This window comes from Neocloeon triangulifer, unplaced genomic scaffold, assembly GCF_031216515.1.
Source record: "Neocloeon triangulifer isolate White Clay Creek 2 clone unplaced genomic scaffold, ASM3121651v1 ptg000020l, whole genome shotgun sequence".
Classification (NCBI taxonomy): Eukaryota; Metazoa; Arthropoda; class Insecta; order Ephemeroptera; family Baetidae; genus Neocloeon; species Neocloeon triangulifer.
Genome location: NW_026775561.1, coordinates 1,836,084 through 1,852,274, shown reverse-complemented (window position 1 = coordinate 1,852,274; position 16,191 = coordinate 1,836,084). Strand labels below are relative to the sequence as shown.

Here is a 16,191-nt window from a genome sequence, read left to right as displayed (position 1 = left end):
AATCGCTGTGCATTGGCTTAAGCATTGCTTCACTCGTTAGGTGGCAGCAGCGGGCAAAAGGCTTGAATGGAAGTGGGCGTTGGTTTTGTTTTGCTCGGAACAGTTTCTGATTGGACGGTTCTGAGGAAAGAAACGCTAAATGTGACTAAAACCAGGAAAAAGCGAAGCTAAATTATTTTCGACGTCAAATGTCTGGTGGTTCATAAGTTTTCCTCTCTTATTGTACCCTATTTGTGTATGCAGTGCATTATTCTATATTAGTCCCTCAAATTAAGAATTAACAGTTCTTATTTTTTTCAGCACGTCAAGTTTGTACGTAACCAAAATAATCATTCGGGATGGGCCTCGACAGAATTTGGCCGAACTGGCTAGTTTTCTTTCACTTTTTGCTGATTGTTCTCTCACAACCATCAAGATATTGCAACAATCAAACGCTAGATGATTGCTCTGAGCAAGTCTTTGGAGAGCATAAAACTTCGGTAAGTATCCTTTATTTCACCAAGAGTTTTCTATTTATGCATTTTTTTACTTCCAGTCGGACACATGCGAGTTGAAAAAAATTGAAAGAAGTGGTAGGTTTATTACTCATGTAATGTCAAATAATATAGAGGCAGTATATGAAGAACTTCAAAAACATTTTTAAGTCTTCTCAATCCATACCCACTTTCTCATACTTATTGCTAACCATTTAATATTTTACTACATGCATTTTGTATTAATTTCTTCTCTATTTTGTCTGAATAGAATGTCCCAATCAGCAACTCAGTGGTGAAAACAATGAGGATCTTGGCAAAATTACTATAAATTCATATTTTTACAACCTGGAACCATCTCGATTAGTCTCATACAATATTTCCTTTTCAAACATCAAATGGGATCGTAAGATTGAATAATATTTTTGTAGATTTGTCGAATTGCTAAAGGCAAAATTTGTTATATTCGCTTCCAGATGCCATAATGAGATACACATTGCATGGGAAAGAAGGTGAACAAATGTTTTGCCGTTCGTTTGAAATATCAGGGATCGTCTTGCCTGAGAAAGAACTCACTTATGATTGCAATTGGTGGAATATATCCCAGGAAAAAGGAAGGCTGAAAGTGGAGGTTATGCTCGCAAAAGGGAGCCAGCGTACATATAAAAAACTTGCCTTGCGAATTCAAGAAAATGAATATCACGGTGAGCATTAAAATATAAAAGTCATATTTTTCAGTATATTAAATTTTTATGAATAGAACATGTTGCCAAATCTGCAAATCAATGGGAAGTTTTTACCTACGTAGATGTGACTTCCGAGGAAGAAATCTCCGTCCACATGGAAAATCCAAAAGAGTTTGGAAATTTTTCCTACCGAGTTAAGGCTGTCCATGTAGTTGATGGCAAAGAGAAAATCATCGCAGAAAAGCTGACTAATTCGACTGTGGCTACTTTCAAATCTTCGGAACTTCAGCTTCCTCTCTTTTTCTACGTGGAGCCTATTGGAGAGAATTGTCGCAATGCTTGCCGCATTGCCAAAACCCTTACTATTTTATATGGTATAAATGGTCATATTTTTGCAGAGAAAATAACTGTTTATGTCTTATTAATTCATTTCAGAGCCTACGTCTTACGCTGCTCTTGTTTTTTCCATCGTTCCCATCTTGATTGTCCTTGCCATCTTTGCACTCTTCATTTTTGTTTATATTCCTACAAAGAGAAGGCACCAGCTTATTGGTAAATTTATGGTTTTGATCAGAAAAAATTTATTAATATTATCATTTAGGAATACCAAAGCCGTCAGTTGTCATCATGTACAATGGAAACCACGATTTCCATTCGAGCCTTGTCAAGGATTTCGCAGATTTTCTTACTTCAAAAAATATGGACATTCATCTTGACATTGATGAAATTTCAAAGCTTTCTGACCCTGTATGTTTTTTACTCTTCGGTATCTCTGGTTTTTAATGTCAAGTGTTTAATTACAGGACCCATCAAAATGGTGCTCAGGTGTCATCTACAATGCTGATGTTATTCTCATTGTGAGTAGTCCCTCCTGCTGTCCTAATAAAGGTGAAGGGATTTACGGAAGGCAAGTATATGATGCGATGGAAAGAGAAATAAGAAACAACGTGGCGCAACCAAAATGTCGTCTTGTCCGCGTTCAGTTGCCATACTGCAGCACCCGAGATTTTCCTGCGAAGATGAACTACACAATATTTAACATCCCAAGAGAAATGACTTCTCTTATTAATTTTGTGCACAATCTAAATAATTCGGCCCACGCACTTGTTTTACCCTTTTCTAAAAGGGAGGGTTCTGATTTGATCAATTTAAACAAAAACATTTACCAAGCGGGTCTTTATATGGAAGCCCATGATGTTCAAGAAGACACAAAAGGCAGCATGGTAACATTACCACTGATTGAAGATGTTGCTGACGAAATCAATGAAACTAAGTCATACGAACAAGTTCCCACCGAGCCCCAAAGCCCATCTCAATACCCAGATATGAAAAGAATGAAGTTGCTCGGGGAAGATGGCGATAACGGAAGGGAGGGAAATTCTCAAATAAGAAGTTTGCTCGAGAATGAGAAAATTTAAGATTCGTCTTTTATGCGTTCCTGACCCACTCAGAGTTTGATCTGTTTTAAGCACAAAATAATTTTAACAAGAAAATCTGTGTAATTGTATATTTTTCAAATGAGATTGATCTTTTCCATTTAATATTTATCTATTTGTAAAAGGGATAAGTTTTATATGCTAATGCTGTATTTTACTATTTTTTTTAATATAATTATTTTGCTATGTGTGCTGATGTATGTGTGTGTTTGAAAATATAATTGGTCCAAAAGGTGCATATAGACCATTTATTTCATTTTCTGTAGTAGACACCAACATAATAATCATATTTTAACATTCAACATCAAGACCATCAGGCTGAATGTGCATATATTCTTGATTGATAACAATGTCTGTAGTAATGTCCAGGTAATCAGAGCCCTCCTGTAGAATTGTATTCAAAATTGAGGTTATGTGCTTGAAACTCGGCCTTCGAACAGGATGTACTTCCCAGCAGGCTTGCATCAAATGATACCTAAAATATTAATTATAAAAAAATAATTTCAATGATTACGTTAATTACAATTTGCAATTAGAATTTGGCACTGGATTTTCCATTCTGTAGCCTGCTCGGAGCAAATCAAAGAGGCTTTGTATTGCAATCCCGGGGTACGGCGCCAGTCCTAGGGTAAGGAGCTCCCAAATTAAAACACCGTAGCTCCACACGTCTGATTTGCTCGTGTAGACTTGTTCTGATAGAGACTCCAGGGCCATCCACTTGACCGGAACTATTTAAAATAATATAATCAACAAAAGATTTTCTTTGTGAAAATTTTCCTTTTTTTAATAACCTTTTCCTCTGCTTTGCTTTAGATATGTATCATCTTCGTACACATCTCGTGACAGCCCAAAGTCTGAAACTTTGCACACTCCCTTGGAAGTCAGCAATATGTTTCGAGCCGCTAAATCTCTGTGCACCATCTTTGCGTATTTTTCATTATTATTTTTCTCGCATTCAGTATCAATGTGCTCACCTTCATTTCACTAAGATATTCCATTCCTTTGCTAATCTGCCAAGCAAATGAGATCAACGTTTTCAAACTGAGTCTTTCGGCTTCCAGAGCTTCTCTCCCTCCCCTCCTACATCCTCTTAAATAGCCCCTGTTAAATTTAATATAAATAGCATATTTTATTTAGATTAAAAATGATGGTTGTGATCTTGATTAATGACCTTAGCGACCCCCTGTCTGCATATTCGATAATGATGAAAATTGGGCCTCCCGTACACGTACAGGCACCTAGCAGACGGATTATATTTGGATGTGACACCTCCTTGAGTAGCTCATATTCTGTGAGTAGGTCATTGAGTTCATTGCTGCCAGCACCATTCTTCAACGCCTTCACAGCCACCATAGTTCGACCTGTGAGAAAAAAGTAGGAAGCCGATTTCAGCAAGCAAATATTTGTTTTGAATTTCCCCCGAGTGGAAAAAATCAATTTGCACGCACAATGGAGGGCCCTAACGGCACCCCGAAGGTTGCAAGAGTCACAAAGTCATATATTATATATGTATGTGTTTCTCGTACGAAACGCAGATTGATAAACGGGATAGGCTCACAGAGCAGCGTCTGTTTGTTCAGGAGCGAGCGGCTCTGATTAGCTTACAAAAATGTGTAGGTGCGAAAAGAGGAGTAGGAAAATCGATATCTGTCTCTAAACTACACGTTTAAATTGGGTATGCATTCCGCATGTCCAACGAGGCGAGCAGGTTGCATAACTTGGGTTCCATTAACCTCAAGAAATTGAATTCCAGAGCAGATTTGAATAAAAAATTTATCCTCGATTGAGGAAAAACTTCCAAATTTTATAATCTAGTTTTTTGCCCTTTAAAAAAATATTTATTATAAATTTTGAGGAAACACGAATTAACATGCAAGTGATGCGACAAAAAAAAATGCAAATGCTCTAATTCATTCCGAGCGCTGACAGGGGTTAAAGTTTTTAGAGTTAAAAGGGCTGATTCATAAATTATTAAAGCAAGCCGAGGCTGAATTACGCAAGCACCGTTTGCATGCCCTTCTCGCTCTTTTCAGCGCACATCCACAATAGTAAAATTTTCAGCAAAAGAGGGACGAGAGAGACTGCCGGACGCCCACGCGCCGAGCGCCGCAGCAACATAAATTGCTTTTTATGTGCGTTCTTGGCATAGACATTACCTGGAACACCTGGCAGGTCGATAGCAGATGCTTGCAGGACTCGGCCAAACTCGCCCTCACCCACCACCTTTTCAATGTGCAGCCTTTCGCGCGGGAATTCCCACTTTGGATCGAGCTGTGTGTAAAATATTCACGCGAATTATTAATGCTCACTTTAATTTCGGCTGACGGGACAAAGTTGCAGAAAAAAGAACCCACCGGCAAGTACTTTACGTTGGGGACACAATACAGTTTTGTTTCTTGCTCGTCACAGGTTGCTCCTGCACCAGCGTTTTCTATTGTTTGCGCGGCGCCCCACTCGCACAGAGAACTCTCCTTTGGCTCCAGCAAAGCCTCTCTTCTCGTCAGAATAATTCGCGCAAAATGTACGAGTCTGCAATAATATACAGGAAATATGTTTCATAATTTCATTATAAACACTCAATGAATGCTTCCTCGAATTGAAAAAAAAACGTGAAATAATATTTGAAGCGCGTGTACTGGAAACCACAGTTGACTGCTTAAATTTCTGCTGCTGATGATGCATTATTTAGTTGAATGGTTAATTTACAATTTACAACGTGACATGGCGAGCAATAAATGTATTCGATTTCAACATAAATAATCACGTTTTTAACTTAATAACCAAATTCATACCATGCTGGTTGATTTTAAATAAAAGTAAAATATTTTAAAATTGCGGTGGACAATCAATAAAAATAAACAGAACGATTAAAGTGCTGATGCCACAAGAATCTGAATAATAATTTTATCTTTTATCATAAACAGTTAATTGCGTTAGTTTATAGCTTTAATTGAAGCAATTAGTTTTCTTGAAATTGGTGAATTAAATTATGTGCGCTTACCTTTTAGTGTAAACGGTTGCTGCAAGCAGGATTACAAGAAGGAGAACTACGCACCCACTGAGGAAAACCATGCAAGTTCTATCACACCCGCTACTTGCTGCTTGAAATACAAAATACGTTTGTAATTTTTAACGAATTCATTAAAAAAATATTATAATAATAAAAAAAAAATCTTGAAAAGAGAGGTTGAATTAAGTAACCACTTGGAAGTTGGAACCAGGGAAATCACAGCAATATTTTGCATAAAGTACAATATTAGCTAGGACAATTAAAAAAATTAAATAATAAGCCTTGGATCGGTTTATATTGATTGGAAAACATGATTAATTTAAAATGAAAATCATTAACTCCCAGGCAATGTGTCACAGCTTGCAAAGTTTGAACAATTTTATATTGATATACTTACAGTTCTCCTTTGGCTTGTCGCGCGCCAGACTGCCGCGAGTGACGTCTGATTTTTGACTTCGAAATGAGGCGGCTGAACTTTTCTCATTAGAGCAAGTGCATTTGCCAAAACTGTTGCAGAAGCAGACCCCTGAGGCAGCATTAATCCCTCGATCGCCTCTTTCCCCATCATTCAGCATGCCCGATCCGTAAACATACTCTGTGAATTTAATTTTTCTCATGACGAGGGATTTATACCTGATGATTAATGAGTTTTAAATGTCGGGTGCGCAATAATAAGTTTACAGGTAAAAATATCTATAGTTGTTTGTAATGATTTGTACAAACACGACAGCTCAACAAATTTAGATTCAAATTTATGACACATTTCTCTTGTAATCTGTCGATGCCATTAATCATTTGAATGATAATCGTAATTAATTTATGAATAATATAGATTTTTAATATTAACAAAGTTTTATTAATCAACTTAATTAATGTTAAAATTTTACGTTTGAATTATTATATGCGACCAGTTCGCCTGCACGCTCAATGTTTAAAACATCGCCGGTTTTCGATTTTGCCTTAAGCAGAATATTGCAAAGCCACTATATAATCAAAAGCATCGATTCAATTATAATTTGATTCCCGTCATTCACGTGTTCATGATTGCAAACGCCTTCTTGGAACACAGCCTTCCAATCGCTAACAACGCGTATATAAGTTTGAATTTTGGCACAAATTGCGAAAATTAATAAAGCGTTGAGCGCGCCGCTAAACGGTAGTGAAAATAATAAATTATCAATGCGCACAAATTTATTTACAATAAAAAATAGGTAAAAAGTAGCTATTGTTTTTCATGTTTTAATTAATGAAAGAAATTTTGACTGATCGTTGACGATTGGTCACATTTTTCCGTATAAGTAAATGCATTTCTGATTTTTTTCTTTTAGATCTGCTTTGTAAATATAAAATGAGAACTTTTATTAAAAAGAGGTGCTAATAAATTATTACATACGCATTTAAATAAGTCAGGAATTTTCTAGTAAAATATAGCGTATCGATTTAACGCAAAGAGCGCTTGAACTATAGATTATTATATTAACTTAAGTTACGCACATTGCATATGACTTGGAAAAAGTGACGTAAATGACGAGTTTATTTATACCTGTGCAGTCTTGCGGGCAAATATGAAAATCCATCTCCTCGAGTTCATCGCAAACTCTATTAGGGCAGAAGACAATGTCGGGGGTGCAGGTGGCATAAATCTGCGTAAAATTAGAAGTGGCATTAAGTGCGATTTGGGCGCTGCGCCATGAGCAAAATGATGAAGTTGACACGCCGCAGCCCTTTCTGCATGTTTCTCTTGTGGAAAATTCAGCGCAAAGAGTTTCATTTTCGGAATCGTTGCCACACTGGGTTTCATTTCTGTCCAGCTCAATTTCAATCCAATGCAAAAAACTCTCGGACTCGTTAGCCGCCTTGTAAACCGAAACTGTCAAGTTTTCCGAGTCCTGTTTGTATGAGTGAAGGGCTTTTGGGTTAGAAATGTAAATAATGCCCGAATTTGGTGTGATGGCCGCCCATTCAGTCGAGCTTTCCAATCTAAACTTCCACCCTTTAACTGGTTTGAATCCGCCTTTTGGCTGCGAAACTCGTTGAAAAAGTGCAGAATTTCTTGAAACGATCAACTTTGTTGCCGGATAAAGAGGCCCTTTGAGTCGCTCCTTTGATCTGTTGCTTCTATTTGCCGTTTTGGAAGAAGGAGATGCAGTTGATGATAAAAGTTCCTCTTTCGCTGAATGGACGCAGCCTGCGAACCAAAAAGACATCGGAATTAACCAAGATTTTCAACTAAATGCTTTCCTTTGTATTGATTTTGTATAAATTGTCAGCACCGCAGGCAAGGACAAGATAAATGCGTTTCAGGTGTTGCTCTGATTTTCTTTTTTATTCCTCTCCCTGGAGACTGCAGGCGTGTAAAAAAAGTTGCGGATATTCTGAGGCAAGGGAAGTTTTTTAATCACTGGGCTAACTTTCCAGAAAAGGATAAATTGCGGATTAATTCCTGGAGGAGACGCGCGACGAAGAGAAGAGGCTTACGTTTAGTTATGCTATATATAAATTTAATGTATAACTGCTTAACACGCTGCTCGTGCCCGAGAGCCATTAAAGCGCGATTTTAACTTTTCTTCTATATCAGTCTCTTACCAGGGAAAAATTATATCTGCCAAATTTTGCGTCGCAAGAAGTCGACGAAGTAGTTGTAAAGGCGTTTCCGCAGCAAATTATGGAAACGATTTAAAGAAGAGCCTAAAATTTTTATACTCGACTTAAGAAACTAAAAAGTTTTAAAGAAAATTATAATGAAGTCTGTCTAGCTTTTTTTATCTGAAGGAATTACTTTCGTCTCCTTTCTTCTTCAGTATCAGTAGTTATTTGAAGCTTTAATTTTTTACGTCTTTTGGATTTTCCATCATTGTCGAATTCACAGATCTGTGTTCTTATGTTTGATGTATTTATTATTATTTTTGTGTGTGCTTTTTTGTGTGAATTTCATTGCGCATGTGTACTGTTTCCGGAGCTGCGAATTTAGCCGGCGTGAAAAGCTCGTAAATTGATAAAACGACACACGGTCTCGGCCCAATCGGACGTCAAGGGAGGCAGGAGAGTCTTTTCACGACAATTTAGGATAGCTGGCGCGGTGGAAAAGCAGGAAAAGTTAATCAAATTATCTGCTCGCTCGGCGCAACAAATACGCAGGCTTCGAGCACCGCCGTGACCAAGAAACTAGTGTTTGCGTTGAAAGCGGCGGCCAATTTCTAGGAATTGATAAATTTAAATCGGCGCACAATGCATAATGCATGAAGAAAGCTGGCAGCAACACTGCGTCATGTGCTTGCCACGGGGACAACGGCAGGCGCTGAGAGATAAAGGTCCGCGGGATTATTATTTGCTAGCGCCAGCGATAAAAAGCGCCGTCATATATACCGCACGAGCAGCCGCAGAAACTGCGGGGATAAAAACAAACGGCTTTGGCCAATAAAAAGATTTTTATTTGCGGGATCTACGCGAGTTAGCGACGACCAAGTGAGTTGTTATCTAGCCCTGCTGACAGAAAAACCGCACTTCGTCAAAGTCGAGCGCCAGCGAGAAAAATGGTGCACGAAATGGTCCACCTTCTATGGTTAATGGAGAGATTATTTCTGCTCTTCGGTCGCTGGGGACATCAAGTCTAGATGAAACAAACGCTTCGTCTGGGGTATTAAAAGTTAACAAAAGAGAGGGAGAGATGTTTATAAGCGGCACGCAAAAATATAAGGCGGTGGTATCAAAATCAACAATAAATATTAATGCACTTGCGTCTGTTGCGGATTATCTTGTCACTTGGATTTATGCCTCAATAACCCCGCCCCGAGGCAGTGTCTGACCTTGCCCTGCAAAGGATATAATATAGGTGCTCTCTTTCGCAAAGAGTCGCGCCTGCCCGCCACAAGCTCGCTTGCTTTCGCTTTATTACGCCTACGCAAGTAAACATGCAGCTCTCATCACATGATCCTCGGCGACAACCGCCTAGCTAAATTGATTAGCATCTACTCAGGCTCTCTTTGAATAATTTAATACATGGTAAGAGGGTTAAGCAAGTTCAAGTCTGTCTTGATTAACTTGGAGAAAACTTTTATTTCCAAAATATTACAAATGGAAGTTTTCCAAGACTGAAATTGTCTTTAAAAAAAATGTAATACTCATCGGAAATAATTGGTCTGCTTGTAACGATGAGTGAAAATCAATTTCGTGTAATATGAGACTTACATGGGGCTATTTCATCTCTGCCCTGTAGAACACTATGCTCGTTAATTTGACATTCCCGGCGTCAGTCGAGGGCGCAAAAAGGCGATTGATTCGCGCTGATCACACAGATAGTGTGCAAAATTCATGCGACTGAGTTGAGCCGCAAAATCAATACACTAACTCTGGTGCCAAATATAATAATTGCCCCGGCTGTTTAATCAGGCCGGACGTGATTTCTTGGAAAGGGGAGACAATCGCGGCGCAGGTTTCGAGACGAGATTTGTGATCTAATTGGGCGTTAATTGACGAGGGCGGAGGGTGGCGAAACGCCATATGCGCTAACGATTAAAGCATTAGCCTCGGCACGATTCGCGATAACAATGGATGAATTATTTCCGCGCGTACAACCGCAGCTACCTCCTTTGACGCCGCAAAATACAGAAACAATGGTTGAGCCGCTTCTGTGTGAAGAGTTGGGGATGAGAATTAGCCTCTCCAGCCAAGACATTAATCAACGTGACAGCACGGAAAAGTTGTAAGGAAAAATCAGATTGAAATAAATGACGCGGAAATTTCTTTTTCATTATTCGAAAGCAGGAACAAACTCAAGATTTTATAAAACAATAATGGCCAAAAGTTCCTATTCTCTGCGCCGCGCAAAACCGTCATATGAATCCATCAAGCTCGAACAAGCGGCACAGACTTTTACCCGCCGTCGTGTTTGTGTTTAATCACGCAAAATTAAACGCGAGAGAAGAATTATTTCCAATCCCATAAACGTAAATGTCAAAAAGTGACAGCACGAAATGCCCTCGTTTTGACAATTTTAATTAGCGGTAGAGCTATTTCGGGCTGAGGCAGAGGCGGATGGGAATTTATATCGCTTAACAAATGGCGATCTATATCAGGGCACAGCAGGTGGATAAACGAACACCATTCCATCAGAGAGGTCATAAATTGCTCGGGGTTTGAGCGCTTTGGACGCAGAGAGAAAAAGAAGAGTAACAAATCCAGCTTATTTCCTTCACCCGCCTTTTTCAAAGAAACTAGGAAAATATACATACTCAAAGAGCACACACGCGTGCCTTTTATAATATTATGCTTCTGTCAGTTTCTATTTGCAGAAAATACGTCATCTCGTCGAGATGATCTCGATAAACCGTTTCGATAAGCACAAGAAAATATATTTTTATTATTATGGGAAAGTTTGTGTCAGAATATTATATTTAAAATGTCTTTTTAAAATTTTTTTTTAAAATAACAATTTTATAAAGCAATGAGATTTAAATTTTGTTCTATTTTCTTAATTCAACTGCATAAATAACTTTGAATTTGTATATAATGTATTATAAGTTTCAATATGGGCAATGATTTTGTTAAATCAATATAAAATATTGTTCAACCAATTCAAACTTTTTTGATTTATTTGTGCTGATCCAGACTTAAATTTATCCTGTAGGAAATAGAAGAATAACCGTGATCAAAATGATTGAGTGCTTTCTACTCTGCCGCAATTTTGTCTACTCAGCGCATTGATGTGAAAGGTCAGAGGTATATAAAAACATAAAACAAATAAACAGTGGATCCAAATTGAATTAATTCCCACTAGCTGGAGGCGGATCGCGAAAAACCCACCCCACGCGTGCCTTATATCTGCCGCACTGTGATAAAAACAGAGGGGTTAGTATGTCCCTTTGCTTTGGTGGTTGCTGCAATCGATAATTTAGGCGCACCACACCACGCTCACATGCTGCTTGCACTTTTTTTTAAACAAATGTGCACGCGAGCCACTTTCAACTCCTAATAGCAATATTTAAGACGCAGAAAATGAAAAGCTGCGGCACCGTGAAGGGGGTTAATGAGTTGCGGAAAAACTGTAATGCTGAGATGTCGAAACACGAAAGTAATGCACAATAATACCATTTGCGGCCTTCACATTAAAGTGGAGGGACAAATTTGAATAATATAACAGGTGTTTACAAAAAGCTTATTATGCTTGATATTTAAATTTCAGACTAACATTAACAGAATATTAATTGAACTTTTAATTTCATGTCACGTTTCATTTTTGATATTTTTCTGGCTCTATGGAAAAACATTGGAAAATTGGCTGGAATTTTTCATTATTAAACTATAATTAATGACATAAAAATACAATAAAAAGTAATGATTTTTTTTATTTAATAAGCTGAAGACTAAATATTACGGACAATTACAGACCAAAGGTCAAGCAAATTTTAAATTTTCTAATTTTATAAGCATTGTGAAAAAATTATAAATATAATATTTTACCATGCAGGTCTTCAAAAAATAGAATTATTATATAAATATTCAACCTGGTAATTAAAAATTAATAGTTTAACAAAATCTTTTCAACTGTTCCTCTTTGAGGCGGTAAAAATTAGTAAAAGGAAATACATAATTTTGGAGAGATAACTTAATCACCTGACTGAAGAACGATTAGCGAGGTACAGGTGAAGAGAGTCGCCTTAAGGAGCAGCATCTAGAACCGGTCTAGGCTAGTTTCGGAACAGGAAGTTGGATCAAGCCATGGCAATTAGTGGGCCGCCCCCGCTCGAGCCGCCTCCAAAGACGGCAACAGCAATAATGGAACGCGCACACCACTTGCTGACGTACAAAAGAGACTGACTGCGAGTATCAGAGGCTTAGACGCACGCGTCGTCTAGTTCCGTTCGGAGGGAGCGAGGCTGCCGGCGCACGAGGGCGAGTCGGCCATCGGGACAAGGGATTATCCGTTTTTTTAATTTCTGTAGAAAAATAATAAACTTTTAAATTTTAAAACGGATTTAACTATTGTAACAATGAGGGCCAAAGTATAAAAATTCATTTTTTTGACAATTACATCAAGGAACTACATGAATAATTATTTTTTATTGCATATCGGCAATTTAATTTTTTTTTTGAAATCTTTAAAGAATTTTAAAATGAAAAAATATAAATCCTGCAACTACTTTTAACATCAAAATCTAATTATTTTTGTCAAGTTTAATTTATTAAAAAAAAAAAAAAAAAAAAAAAAAAAAAACAGCAACATATATTCTTATGGCATATTAAAAATATTATCATCTTCAGACCAATGATTTGACACAATTAAATTTTTTCATTTTTATGGATGTATTTAGTGTTTGTTTTCTTTTTTAACCGTTTCGTTTTTCCATTTTATTTCCGCCTACTTTTCCAAGAGCACCTGCTTTGTGAAACCTTGTAATGTTGTTAAAATTTCTGTGTCAAGAAAGTACACATTTGCAGCGCTCAATTTTACCAAAGGGTATCGTTTCGCCTTACAAAAGTCCAACAACCCCTCACGCCCATTCGTCCCATCCCCTGTACACTAACGTGCCAAACATGTATATGCATAAGCTAGTGAGTACACATTGCACGTTCACCTTGATGTGTGGGCAGGGCCCATTTTATTAATTACGAGAGGCAAGCAGGAAAATGCCGACCCGGCGGGGTTGCGTTATTTTATTAACCCGCTGCTAACTTTTCCTCATTATGTCGGTCGATTTTCTTTTTGATGCTTTTATAAAGACGGTGGGCGTCCCTGCTATTTAAAAAGTGAGCCAAACCAAGTTGATGGCAATATTAATGGATTGCAAATTGTTTTACCATTACGTTTCAATAGTGTTAATTTCGGTCCAATCCAAACCAATTAAAGAGCTGAAAGAGATGAAAAAGTTTCATTATTATGTTAACCACCAAAAAATCGAATTGTTGACATTTGCAAAATATAATTGCAAGTTTTATTAAAAATTGAAATCAAAACAAAAAGTATTAAAAAAACCTTGCTAAAATCTAAATAATATTCAATGCATATAAAAGTGTCTAAAAATGTGGGAAATTGGAATTTTACCAAGTATCTATTTTTTTTACATTCAATGTTAAAAAAAGAGTTTTTTTTTCAAATATATTGGGGGAGATTCAATAGACCTAGCTCTCCCGGGATAAAAGATATCCAGGGATAAATCCATATCCCTGGTTAAATATTTTTTATCCCGATTTCAATTTTTTGTCATAACTTTTCTTAGCCCGCTCGTCGGGACAAACATTTGACTCGAGCTAAATTCAAATGAACTGGTTATAAAAAGATCGTCAAACTTTAAAAAATTTGGGCAAAATTTCAAGGAAAAAACTGTATCAAATCAGATTTTTGTGAAAATCATAGAGATGACACAAAAGTGCGGGCTGCGTGCGTGGGAACCTTCTATTAATTAAATATTGAGAAAACAACCAAAGCATTGCACGAAGCACTTTTAAATCTAGAAAAATAGCTTTAAAATGAAGTGAAAGAGACGCCTCAACATTTTATTTAACTTGGTGCAAGCTGAATTTTTTTGCTTCGATCTTATTAATCGCGGAACCTTCAATTAATTAAAATTTGAGAAAATAACCAAAGCATTGCACGAAGCACGAAGCACTTTAAAATCTAGAAAAATAGCTTTAAAATGAAGTGAAAGAGACGCCTCAACACTTTATTTAACTTGGTGCAAGCTGAATTTTTTGCTTCGATCTTATTAATCGCGGAACCTTCAATTAATTAAAATTTGAGAAAATAACCAAAGCATTGCACGAAGCTCTTTAAAATCTAGAAAAAAAGCTTTAAAATGAAGTGAAAGAGACGCCTCAACACTTTATTTAACTTGGTGCAAGCTGAATTTTTTTGCTTCGATCTTATTAATCGCGGAACCTTCAATTAATTAAAATTTGAGAAAATAACCAAAGCATTGCACGAAGCTCTTTAAAATCTAGAAAAAAAGCTTTAAAATGAAGTGAAAGAGACGCCTCAACACTTTATTTAACTTGGTGCAAGCTGAATTTTTTTGCTTCGATCTTATTAATCGCGGAACCTTCAATTAATTAAAATTTGAGAAAATAACCAAAGCATTGCACGAAGCACGAAGCACTTTAAAATCTAGAAAAAAAGCTTTAAAATGAAGTGAAAGAGACGCCTCAACACATTATTTAACTTGGTGCAAGCTGAATTTTTTTGCTTCGATCTTATTAATCGCGGAACCTTAAATTAATTAAAATTTGAGAAAATAACCAAAGCATTGCACGAAGCACGAAGCACTTTAAAATCTAGAAAAATAGCTTTAAAATGAAGTGAAAGAGACGCCTCAACACTTTATTTAACTTGGTGCAAGCTGAATTTTTTTGCTTCGATCTTATTAATCGCGGAACCTTCAATTAATTAAAATTTGAGAAAATAACCAAAGCATTGCACGAAGCACGAAGCACTTTAAAATCTAGAAAAATAGCTTTAAAATGAAGTGAAAGAGACGCCTCAACACTTTATTTAACTTGGTGCAAGCTGAATTTTTTTGCTTCGCTCTTATTATTCGCGGAACCTTCAATTAATTAAAATTTGAGAAAATAACCAAAGCATTGCACGAAGCACGAAGCACTTTAAAATCTAGAAAAATAGCTTTGAAATGAAGTGAAAGAGACGCCTCAACACATTATTTAACTTGGTGCAAGCTGAATTTTTTGCTTCGATCTTATTAATCGCGGAACCTTCAATTAATTAAAATTTGAGAAAATAACCAAAGCATTGCACGAAGCACGAAGCACTTTAAAATCTAGAAAAATAGCTTTGAAATGAAGTGAAAGAGACGCCTCAACACTTTATTTAACTTGGTGCAAGCTGAATTTTTTTGCATCGCTCTTATTAATCGCGGAACCTTCAATTAATTAAAATTTGAGAAAATAACCAAAGCATTGCACGAAGCTCTTTAAAATCTAGAAAAAAAGCTTTAAAATGAAGTGAAAGAGACGCCTCAACACTTTATTTAACTTGGTGCAAGCTGAATTTTATTGCTTCGATCTTATTAATCGCGGAACCTTCAATTAATTAAAATTTGAGAAAATAACCAAAGCATTGCACGAAGCACGAAGCACTTTAAAATCTAGAAAAATAGCTTTAAAATGAAGTGAAAGAGACGCCTCAACACTTTATTTAACTTGGTGCAAGCTGAGTTTTTTTTGCTTCGCTCCTATATTAATCGCGGAACCTTCAATTAATTAAAATTTGAGAAAATAACCAAAGCATTGCACGAAGCACGAAGCACTTTAAAATCTAGAAAAATAGCTTTAAAATGAAGTGAAAGAGACGCCTCAACACTTTATTTAACTTGGTGCAAGCTGAGTTTTTTTTTGCTTCGCTCCTATATTAATCGCGGAACCTTCAATTAATTAAAATTTGAGAAAATAACCAAAGCATTGCACGAAGCTCTTTAAAATCTAGAAAAAAAGCTTTAAAATGAAGTGAAAGAGACGCCTCAACACTTTATTTAACTTGGTGCAAGCTGAATTTTTTTGCTTCGATCTTAGTAATCGCGGAACCTTCAATTAATTAAAATTTGAGAAAATAACCAAAGCATTGCACGAAGCTCTTTAAA

General features: G+C 36.7%; 2 protein-coding genes across 6 annotated transcripts; one reads left to right on the top strand and one right to left on the bottom strand.

Moving 5' to 3' along the window:
* The first annotated feature begins 85 nt into the window (after positions 1 to 85).
* LOC132203980 (uncharacterized) lies at positions 86 to 2,831 on the top strand. Of its 4 annotated transcripts, none has more exons than XM_059632163.1 (9): positions 86 to 235; positions 301 to 479; positions 536 to 572; positions 745 to 879; positions 950 to 1,177; positions 1,234 to 1,533; positions 1,595 to 1,711; positions 1,761 to 1,906; positions 1,963 to 2,831. In XM_059632163.1, exons 2-9 carry the CDS (start codon positions 339 to 341, stop codon positions 2,575 to 2,577), a joined length of 1,719 nt encoding a protein of 572 aa, XP_059488146.1. In that variant the 5' UTR covers positions 86 to 235; positions 301 to 338; the 3' UTR covers positions 2,578 to 2,831. The 4 variants fall into 4 exon arrangements, with proteins under 4 accessions (XP_059488146.1, XP_059488148.1, XP_059488147.1 ...); XM_059632165.1 differs by having other exon boundaries at positions 113 to 198; XM_059632164.1 differs by having other exon boundaries at positions 114 to 195.
* On the bottom strand, positions 2,811 to 12,397 carry LOC132203979 (proto-oncogene tyrosine-protein kinase receptor Ret). 2 transcript variants are annotated; one of them, XM_059632160.1, is made up of 11 exons: positions 12,218 to 12,397; positions 7,149 to 7,793; positions 6,003 to 6,200; positions 5,597 to 5,696; positions 4,950 to 5,124; positions 4,752 to 4,866; positions 3,767 to 3,956; positions 3,570 to 3,696; positions 3,387 to 3,516; positions 3,119 to 3,323; positions 2,811 to 3,070 (listed from the first exon to the last, which is right to left on the bottom strand). In XM_059632160.1, the coding sequence occupies exons 1-11, from the start codon at positions 12,273 to 12,275 to the stop codon at positions 2,887 to 2,889; spliced, it is 2,127 nt and encodes a 708-aa protein (XP_059488143.1). In that variant the 5' UTR covers positions 12,276 to 12,397; the 3' UTR covers positions 2,811 to 2,886. The 2 variants fall into 2 exon arrangements, with proteins under 2 accessions (XP_059488143.1, XP_059488144.1); XM_059632161.1 differs by having other exon boundaries at positions 2,812 to 3,070; positions 5,597 to 5,693.
* Positions 12,398 to 16,191: the final 3,794 nt, after the last annotated feature.

What these genes read in the sequence shown, in the direction of transcription:
- LOC132203980 (XM_059632163.1), top strand. Translation starts at nt 339, where the DNA reads ATGGGCCTCGACAGAATTTGGCCGAACTGGCTAGTTTTCTTTCACTTT. An exon ending in TTCAAACATCAAATGGGATC is followed by an intron (nt 880 to 949) that starts GTAAGATTGAAT and finishes ATTCGCTTCCAG; the next exon opens with ATGCCATAATGAGATACACA. An exon ending in TTTCAAAGCTTTCTGACCCT is followed by an intron (nt 1,907 to 1,962) that starts GTATGTTTTTTA and finishes GTTTAATTACAG; the next exon opens with GACCCATCAAAATGGTGCTC.
- LOC132203979 (XM_059632160.1), bottom strand. Translation starts at nt 12,275, where the DNA reads ATGCTGCTCCTTAAGGCGACTCTCTTCACCTGTACCTCGCTAATCGTT. An exon ending in GCAACCGTTTACACTAAAAG is followed by an intron (nt 5,125 to 5,596) that starts GTAAGCGCACAT and finishes ATATTATTGCAG; the next exon opens with ACTCGTACATTTTGCGCGAA. An exon ending in CCAACGTAAAGTACTTGCCG is followed by an intron (nt 4,867 to 4,949) that starts GTGGGTTCTTTT and finishes TTTTACACACAG; the next exon opens with CTCGATCCAAAGTGGGAATT.